Below are 10465 nucleotides of genomic sequence, written 5' to 3' on the forward strand. Positions count from 1 at the left end.
TGAAGAAGAAAATCAGAAGACTCTGTTCCTGGGAAAGAAGAGGAATTATAACCAATATGCTACAAGTTCATGGTTCCCAGCATTGTGTATTGAAGCTTCAGTTTGAGACAATGTCTGAAAGTCAAAGTCAAAGGCATCAAATACATGCAAGGTGTGAATGACTAAAGTAACAAAAAATGGGTTAAACTAGGATTTTTTAAAAATAAAGTTGATAAGATGAAGAGTTTTAGAAATACCCTTGAATTATAGAGGGCTACGGTTCATATATTAAAATAGTTTATAGCACTTTTTCTGGTTTCATAGGCAAAAGCCCAACATAAGCTTAAATGCTCTAAAACTTAAGTTGCTTTATATTTGCAATATAATGAAGAGGTCAGCAAACATTTCTCTCAAGGGCCATATTGGGAGAAAAAAATAATAATAACCCTTGAATGACTAAGAACACAGAGAACCTGCTAACATAAGTTAATAGAATTTTCCCCATTTCCTTCACCACTGTGAAGGCTGAAGTGACTTGTTTTATCTTTAGAGTGGAAGAGCCCAGATTCAAAGCGTCTTTTAACTGTTGATTCAGTCCTCTTGTTACTTTCCCACAGTGCCTTAACACTCTGAGTATCAAAAAAAAAAAAAAAAGGCCTCCAGAAAGCTCAGTCCTCCAGAGCTTGCTAATTTCTCCTCCCTCCAGGATCAGTGTAGCAGTAGTTCTGTGGGAATGCTTGCCTTCTGGGCTAAAAGAACAAGCTATAGCCTCTCCTCCTTTTCTGAAGGTACAGTTGGCCAAGAAATATTTTGAGCACCTACAGTATGCCAGACATTGTTCTAGTTGCTGGGACACAGAGTGCCTGAGTCCTCACTTCTTGGGACTTTTATACTAGTAGGGGGAGACAATCAACAAGCATCAAATAATGAAATCAACCATATCGAGGTCTGATAAAAGTTAGGAAGGAAATAATATAGGATGACATAATAAAACATAACTCTCTCTGGCAACTTAAGGTGGGGACTGAGGTAGGCCAGGTTTTTCAGCAAGGCCAATAGCAGGGGTTCATCAAGCAGGAAGATCCTTGAAGTAGCAATCACAGTACCCCAAGTAGTAGCTTGAACATGGGAAATGGCGAATGATGACATGGACAATAAGATAACATTTCCAAGATATACTGTCGTTGTAAACCAGATGACCCATGCAGTGTTTTGAGTCTAGGCCAAGATATGTGGACACACAGAAGAAAAAGAGACAGCTTCTGGGTGGAGACTGAGGATGGGCTTCCCTAGGAGAAGCTGAATAATGGCAATATGGGTCTAATATCACCTAGCCCTGAAGTTATCCCACATGATATTAAAAGGGGGGGGGGGGTAAAGATTGATAGATCTCCCCCTTGTCATGTACCAGCCAAATGTTTTACAGGAGTACCTCATGTATGAGGATTATCTCATTGACACTATTGTCCACTATTGTCGTTTACAAGTAAGGAAACTGAGGCACAGGTGGCTTAAGGAACTGTCCTGGGAAAAGCTAAATAATGTCCCCCCCAATGAGGTCCATATTCTAATACTCAGAACATGTGGCTATATTATCTCACATGGTAAGCGACCTTGCGGATGTAATTTAATTACAAAGTTTGAGATGGGGGAGACTATTCTGGATTATGTGGCTTTGCCCAGTGTAATTATAAGGGTATTTAAAAGAGTGGGAACAGAGATGGAAACAGAGGTAAGAGTGATGTGGCCAGGAGCCAAAGAATACAGGCAGCTTATAGATGTCTGAAAAGGCAAGAAAAGGGATCCTCCCCTGGAGTGTCCAGAAGGAATGTCACCTTGGTTTTAGCCCAGTGAAACTGATTTCAGACCACTGGCCTCCAGAACTGTAACATAATAAATTTGTGTTGCCTAAAGCCACTAGATTTGTGGTGATTTGTTACAGCCCCAATAGGAGACCAATACATTACCCAAGGCCACAGAGTTACAAAGTGTCAGGGCCAGAATTAAAATTGAGGCAATCTGGTGTCAGTGATGGAGATTTAACCTCCGTGTTCTAGGGTCTCTCACACACAGAATAAAATTTCAGGTTGAACGCAAATCAGTGTCTGCTAGGTATTCCTCTTATGCTCAGAATTTGAGATCCCAGAGAAACTCCAAAAGGAGAAGAATAATCCCAGACCAGCTGGTATACATTAATCTTCAGTCCTGGACCCACGAAATCACTAAACAAACCTCCCATTTTAGAGATGAAGAATTTGAGGACTAAAGGGTTGTGGTTTTGAAGTTAAGCTGCTGGTTGATGAAACAGTTACACAAGGTGAGCAGATGGTAATGTGGAAAGACCCGGATCTCGGTTTCTCTACAGAACACAAGAAAGGAGGCTGTGTGGTAAGTAAGGATCAAAGGAGCCGGGCTTCCTGAAACCTGTGTTTTTCATTAATCAGTTAGGAGGGGTGGGAGAAGAAATGTTAATTATACAACTACCCAAGCTAGCACCTCTAGAAGAATCTGAAGTTCTCACTGTAGCAACCTCTTAGCCCTTGTGATGATTATATCCCCAAATATTAGCCACTTTTACATCCTGGTCACTCATGCTCTTTAATACATAAAGTGGGTGCTCATGAATATCAATTGAATTAAACAAAACGCTTTGACAGCATCCTTAAACCAGTGCTTTTCAAAATTTAAAGTGCATGCAAATTCCCTAGGGGCTGCATTAAAATGCAGATTCAGAGTCAGAAGGTCTGGCTGGGACTGAGATTAGGCATTTCTAGCAAGTTACCATGTAATGCTCATACCGCTGGTCCGTGGTCTGTACTTTTCAAGTTCCACAAAAATCAGACTTCCCTACCCATATGCAAAATATGTCATACAAAGTTTGATCACTTAATGAAAGTATTCAAAGATGGCACAAGTAGATTTTCCCCCTTTCATTAGGCACCCCAATCCCTTCCAATTAGGGAGCAAATTAGATGCCAGGTTTCAATGGAAAGAGTTGGAACAGTGCCTCCAAACACCTGCTACCTGCACTCTGCTCTGTCTTCCAGAGGCAGGAAAGGGTGCAATGAGAGGAAAGAAGAAAGTGTTCGAGAGCTCCCGTGCCTCCGTCCCTCCTCCATTCTCAGCCTTTAAGGACCATCTGTCCCTTTTGAGCGGCTGAGGTCAAGGGCGAACACACCGGAGCACAGCGCCGCGGCCCCCTCCGCGCCCTTGCCCTGGCGGAGACGGCCGACGCGCGTGCGTGCGCGCTTGGTATAAATAGATCCCAGGCGGCCGCCACGGGACAGAGCTGGGTTCCGGGCACCGAGGGCTATGGCGGGCGAGGACCAGCAGTGGCAGGGCAGCATCCTCTACAACATGCTCATGAGCGCGAAGCAGACGCACGCGGCCCCGGAGGCGCCCGAGGCGCGGCTCGGGGGCGCTTGCTGGGGCTGTTCCTGCGGCTCGGAGCCCCCTGTGGGCAGAGAGGGGCTGTCGGGTGGGCGGGCAGTGACGCTCGTGTACCGCTGCTGCTTTTGCGGCGAAGACCACCCGCGGCAGGGCAGCATCCTCTACAACATGCTCATGAGCGCAAAGCAGACGCACGCGGCCCCGGACGCGTCCGAGGCGCGGCAGGGGGGCGCGTGCTGGGGCTGCTCCTGCGGCTCGGAGCCGCCTGTGGGCAGAGAGGAGCTGTCTGCGGGGCGGACCGTGGCGCTTATGTACCGCTGCTGCTTCTGCGGTGAAGACCACCCTCGCCAGGGCAGCATCCTCTACAGCTTGCTCACGAGCGCAAAGCAGACGCACGTGGCGCCAGAAGCTCCCGAGGCGCGGCCGGGGGGCGCGTGGTGGAACCGCTCCTACGTCGCCCAGGGCCTGGGGGGCAGAGAGGAGCTGCCGGGCGGGAAGGCAGTGGCGCTCCTGTACCGCTGCTGCTTTTGCGGGGAAGACCACCCGAGCCCGGGCGGCATCTTCCCCCACTTGCCCACGAGCGCAAAGGAGACCCAAGGGGCTCCGGAGACGCAGCCTGCGGCCCCTTGGTGGGACCCGCCGTGTGGCGCGCAGCGGCGGGTGGCCCTCAGCAGTCCACAGGTGGTCTGCGAGGCAGCCGCGGCCGGCCTGCTGAAGACGCTGCGCTTTGTCAAGTACTTACCCTGCTTCCAGGTGCTCCCTCTGGATCAGCAGCTGGTGTTGGTGCGCAACTGCTGGGCGTCGCTGCTCCTGCTCGAGCTGGCCCAGGACCGCCTGAACTTGGAGACGGTGGAGACCTCGGAGACCTCGGAGCCTAGCCAGCTGCAGAAGATCCTCACCACCAGGCGGCGAGAGACCGGGGGCGACGAGCCGCCGCCTCTGCCCCCGCGGCAGCCACCGTTGGTATCACCGCCCGAAGCCGGGCGTCTGCCTTCGGCGGCTGAAGTCCAAGCCATCAAGTGCTTCCTTGCCAAGTGCTGGAGCCTGGACATCAGTACCAAGGAGTACGCCTACCTCAAGGGGACCGTGCTCTTTAATCCGGGTAAGGCCGCGGCCTCGGGCGCAGGCTTTCCTCTGTTCAGAAAAAAAAAAAAAAAAAAAAAAAAAAAAAAAAAAAAAAAAAAAAACAGTGACTCAGGCACTGAAGAGTTTTCGGTGGTCAGGGGAGTGTCGGGGCACCAGCGAAGAATCCCAAGTAATTCCGCAGAGTTGGGGGAACTCCAGAAAACACTCCTTGTGGGTAGGCTGCTGCCAGACACTCAGCAGAGAGCATGGGGGATTGTTTGACGAGGTTTATTACTTCTCTCTCTACCTCTTTCTGATACTAAGGAAAAGTTGGTGCCATCCCGGCACCGGGCTGGTCCTTCTCCTCTAGTCCTTTAAATCCAGGAGTACAACTATTTAAAAAAAAAAAGTTTGTGTTCACTGCAAATTCTGCAACATGTCTTTCTGAGACTGAGTTCTGAAATTTACTAAAACTTTTTGTTGGAGGAAATCTGTTCAGGTTGATAAGAAACATTTGTTAAGGAGTCCTAGACCATCCCCCCAACACACACACAGTCACATAGGACACTGGACTTTGCCTTTCAAGGGTCTGCCTCTGAATGATCATTTTTATGGTCCTAAGCAGCTGGACTATGTCATTCTCCAAGTGTCTGTATCAGGGTAGCAAGGGGGCAGGGAAAAGACACTAGGGACTGCCAGCAGGAGCACTGTCCATTAGAGCTTGCAGAAACGTTAGGGACCTCCTAATCAAGCCCCTCTGCCCTGCACCCTCACTCCACCCCATCTGCAGATTAGGTAGCCTAGTCCCAAATGTCCTCTATTGTAATGGCCAGTGAGTCATGGAGCATGGGTCTCCTTGCCACCACGGGATGTCTGCCGCGACACATTTTCAGGTTGTCTGTTAGGTGCTGGACACTGTGCCACAGAGTCCAACCAGAAAATGAGAGAAGATCTCCACGGACCAGCCAGCACCTTTTCTTGAGGATCTCCCATTACTAGCATTGTCTTTGACCAGAATCCCTCCAAAAGGGTCACAAGCGGGCACAAAGTTTCCAGGCACCTTAAGCTGGAGTAGTTTTTTAAAATGCTCCCTCCACACCTTTTTTTCTCTAATACCAGAAGTCTCCGGTTATGTCCTGACTGCATTTTTTCAAAGCGTATATAGAGCATTATTTAATAGGATAATATTTCATTCAGAACTCACATTTGAAGACCTAGAGCCCTCAGCTCATTCCTGTGATCATTGTAGGTCACCTTTTGCTTATACCATTGTTTTCCAAATTTGCCTGTGCACAGGAGGTAGGGGGCACTTGTTTAAAGTCTTACCAGGCTCCTCCCTGGAGGTTCTGTTTGGTAGCCATGGTCCAGAGTCTGAAAATCTGCATTTGTCGTAAGTGCCCAAGGTGATTCTTAAGCTCATTTGGAATACAGTGTTTTCTTGCTCCTTCAGCCAGTGTTCTTAAACATCTCCCATGGACCCTGTTCTGTTGGAATACAAAAGAAAAGCAGGGGCTCAGCTTCCAGAACTTTACATTCCACTGGTTTGCCTCTTCCCCTCCAATCTGCTTAGCATACTTTGGTCACACACATGCATCTCCCTTATTCCCTCTCTGCTTCTCTGAACCCTCTCGCTGTGAATTTAATCAGCTAAGCTGAGTGTGTTTTAAACACAAATGCACCTGCTAGGTGTGTGGCCTTTCTTTGACGTTTATCCTTTTGTATTCCCCGATCTTTATGTGTAAACATTATTTTTAATATTGTGGAGTCCTTCTCTTCACATTATGTCTTTCCTGAATTTACTTTATGGGCCTGCCTTTTGTGGGGGGTGGGGCAGGACAGTGGAAAAAGAGGGTGTGTTATGAAAGCAAAGGAAAGGGATGGGGAGTTCAAAAGATGGCGTTCTAAGGAGCCATGAATCTAGACCTAGAGGTCAAATTCCTGGTAGAGATTGATGCAAGCCTCCTCTTCTCCTCATCAATGGAATTCAGACAATAAAACGGGGTCTCAAGTCTGGATAATGAGTGTAAGCAGTAGGGGATTGTTCATGTGTGCAGCGGGGTAATCAGAAATGAAATCTGGAGCACAGATATGGCCTATTTTCCTTCTCCTTTTATCAGACCTATTTGCCTATGATAGGAATGACTTGCCTGTTACTATTTTTTTTTAAATGCAGGCTGGTCCTGCTACTCTGTTGGTCACCATGGTGCTTTTGAAATACTTCACTGCTAAGTGTGTAAACCTGGCGATTCACAGACCTGTACTCCTGGGGATAAAAATACATTATATGTTTATAAAAAAATTAAAAAATAATAATAAATGAAATACTTCACTGCTAGATTCTGCAAGAAAGGGAAGGAAAGTGATTGTATCATCACTGATGTCCCTTAAACAGCACAGTAAATTGTTAATGACTTCAATACAAGTTAAAGAACTTTACAATAATATTACTGTCATGCAGGATCAAAGGACATTTAAAAGCGGCCTCCTCTTAACACCATCTTTATAAAATTTACAGGTACATTATCTTTCCTACATTGTATTTCATTCAGTTTTACCAGGGTTATCACATAATACTGCAAGAAGGTCAGGCATTCCCTGTTTGAAAAGTTACTTTTGAACCATGTTGAAATTGATGATGTTTGCATGTTTACTTTTTAATGCCTGTATGACAGTGCTTTTAAAAACCTCTTTCTTTAGTATTTCTTAAAAGATGCTTTTGCGATATTCATTAAAATCAGTTTTTTAAAAAAGTCTCTCCCAACACAGAAATCATGGTGCAGTGAGCTAAATGGCCAGTATTATCTCTTAAATTACTATGGCACTCAAGACTAAAATCAGCCTGTCAGTGAATAATTAGAATGAGACTCATGAGTCACTGTGGCTGTGAAGTGTATCCCCAGCAGCTGGGTAATCATGGTATTAGTGGGAAATTCAAGGGAGGATGGTGAAATACTTGTCATCTGGCAACACCTGTAGTCCTTCTACAATGGCCTGTTTCCCACAGGTAAAATGTCAAGTGCTCACATCTTGAGATAATCTTAATGTCTTCCTATTTCTACAGTGAACTGGAGCCATAATTCATTAAATGATATTCTACTGTCACAGTGACTAAATGATCATGCATGTGCTGGCCCAGGGCCAGCAGTTTTTACACGTGAGGATACAAACAGCGACTATAATCGGATGATCCTTCATTCTCAGAAGCAGTGCTTCTGAAAACTTAGAACTGGTTGGCCGTTTTATCCTTGTCCCAGAAAGCCCTTTGAAGCAGGAAACGTAAACTCTTGTTTAATGTGGGAAGGGGCACAAATGGACATATTTAAATGAGCTAAGAATGCCAAGTGAGCTGTTGACAATAAAAGGACTCTTCTGCCTTTTGCTCCTCCAGGCCTGCCAGGCCTTCAGTGCATGAAGTACATTCAGGGACTCCAGTGGGGAACTCAGCAGATACTCATCGACCACATCAGGACGACGCACAGGAGGCACCAAGCCAGAATCACCGAACTGAACAGTGTCCTCTTCCTGCTGAGATTCATCAATGCCAACGTCATCGCGGAACTGTTCTTCAGGCCCATCATTGGTTCGGTTAGCATGGATGATATGATACTGGAGATGCTTTGTGCGAAGTTATGAAGGCGTGGGGGCCACATGGGTGCAGCTGACCATGTAAGAAAAAGGAACCAGGGGCAGAAGTGTTAAAAAAAAAAAAAAAGACAAATAAACTTTCTTATTTTTATATGCATATTTTTGTATTCAATTAAAGAAAAACTTTAGCTGTAGACAATTAGCAAATCCTTTGCTCCATACTGTTTCATGGTGGAGAAACACATGTGTCAGCAGGTAACACATCTCCATACATCTCCAAGGAAAGAGCTGACTACTGCTCTAATGAGTTTAGTGATTCCACTGAACTTGCTAAAGTCACGTTTGTAATATTAAATTATAATGTTACAATGCTGACCACTAACTTGATTGTAAAAAAATTTCAGAGCTGAAGCTGGGCTTCAAAAAATATCAAAAGCCCAGCCAACATCAACAGAAATTAAGTTATATCTGTAGGTGGCATCAGGACATTATTATTGCATGCCAGGGTTGGCAAGGGCTGACTCGGCTCTATCTTCACTTCCGCTTCCGTTTCCCTTATGGAAGACTGTCCTTGGAACAACTGGACTTAAGTGGCCGTCTGTGATCACAGAAACACCTGAAAGTGACCTCAGATTTTCAGAAATTCAGTCTGACACTTCATATAATAAAGTTCAACAAGAAACTTGTATAAAAGAGCATTGTACTTGTAGAAGGCTCAGCATGAATATAAACCCCTAGTGGTATCTCACCATTTAGATACATATGTAACTATCACATTGAAGAAGCATCACATAAAATCATAAAGTGACTTTATTGTTGACTCTTGCTGCCTCAGTACATGTAACCTGTAGAACAAGGTCTTCCTTCTCCCTGGATAGAGCTTTGGGCACCAAATGTTTATTCACTTCTAGGTAATAAATTGCCCATAGTGATTAATACATCTAAGTCCAGGGTAGTAACCCAGTGCAGGAAATCTTCAACTTATGTGCAGACCCCTTCGGCAGCCTGGTGAGTGCCTGGACATCTCATAATCAGGCTTTCAGAATAATATAGCAAATAAAATACTCAGGATTACAAGAGACATGAATTATGTCAGAATAGTAGAAATGTCCAATTTTAAAAATAATTTAAAATGTATCCGGTATATGCTTCCTTATCAATACATTAAGTAACAAACTAGTGGCAAGTCTAATATCTACCTTCATCTCAAAACAGTCATCAATATCATTGAAATTTCAAAATAATCTACAATATGAAAAGAAAATACATTTCTGTTGGTGACTGTATTGGGAGATCCCAAGGTCACCACCCCATTCAAATTTGCTAGAAGCTCTCATGGGACACAGCATACAGTTGTGTTCAGGACTGAGACTTATTACAGTGATGTGGTAAGGAAATATAGCCTGATCATAAGGGGGAAGGCACAAGCAGCATCTGGAAGAATGTGCAAGGGGCTGTTTGCTCTCCCCCTCCCGTGAGGGGTCATGCAGAGCACACTCTTCCTCAGCAATGAAAATTCAGCAGCACGTATGTGATATTTCTGCCCGGGGAGGCTCTTTGAGACTCAGAGTGCAGGCTTTTTCTTGGGGGCTACTCACATAGACACCTTTCACCAAGCACGTACCAAAATTCCAAACACACAGAAAGAACGCAAATGCTTGATATAAGCCTCACTGTTTGCACATCCAGGCCCAGGGAGTCACTCTTGCAAGTTAGGGAAGGGCAGGAACACTCCACAAAGGCAGGTTCCCAGATGTCAGCCAAGGGTCAGCCTTGCTCAGAGGCCGTGCTAAGGATAGCAGTCTCCCTCTTGCTGTGCTAACTCCTCCGCATAAACCACTCCCTTGGCCCATGGCCACGGTGTCTTTACAGAATTATCAGTAGGACTATGCAAGCGGATGAGGCCAACCTACAGTTCACATATGGCTTTGGGGGGTTCTGGACTTAGCCAGCTAAAACGCAGACCATGAACCATAAAGCGCTGTCTTACAAAGCCAGGTGGCTTCCTTCATAACTTCATGTATGAATCTTTTTATTTTTTTTAAATCAGGCCTGAGGGATCAATTCTAGCCCAGCACAGCCTGACAAGTAATATGAAGCTGTCCCCAAGCCTTCTAGGGCTGAGGCAGTGTCCTGATGGTCAGGGCACACATCCAAGAAATATGGTCCCTAAGGGTACATGTGTCCCCGGAAACAAAGAGTTTACAATGGGCACCCCATGCAGGCCAGGCATCGGTCATGCAGTACCTGCTAACAACTGCCCCCAGTGTGACTTCCCTTTGTGGTTCCTCCTGCCTCAGGGTTCTCAGTGGTGCATTTCAGAGGAAGTGCCTGATGTGGTCAGTTCTGAAGAGTTTTGTCAGCAATGCTAGTCCGCAGCCTGCTGAGTGTGGAGGGCTCGTGGAGGCGCTGTGCGGAGTTAGATTCCTGCGGAATCTGAAGGGCT

At 45.9% G+C, this 10465-nt stretch overlaps 1 protein-coding gene across 1 annotated transcript; it reads left to right on the forward strand.

The window, feature by feature from the left end:
• Positions 1-3274: 3274 nt before the first annotated feature.
• Positions 3275-8170, forward strand: NR0B1 (nuclear receptor subfamily 0 group B member 1). The gene is made up of 2 exons (XM_082716476.1): positions 3275-4471; positions 7823-8170. The coding sequence occupies exons 1-2, from the start codon at positions 3292-3294 to the stop codon at positions 8065-8067; spliced, it is 1425 nt and encodes a 474-aa protein (XP_082572602.1). The 5' UTR covers positions 3275-3291; the 3' UTR covers positions 8068-8170.
• The last annotated feature ends 2295 nt before the right edge of the window (positions 8171-10465 follow it).

This window comes from Mustela nivalis (assembly GCF_964662115.1).
Source record: "Mustela nivalis genome assembly, chromosome: X".
NCBI classification, from domain to species: domain Eukaryota; kingdom Metazoa; phylum Chordata; class Mammalia; order Carnivora; family Mustelidae; genus Mustela; species Mustela nivalis.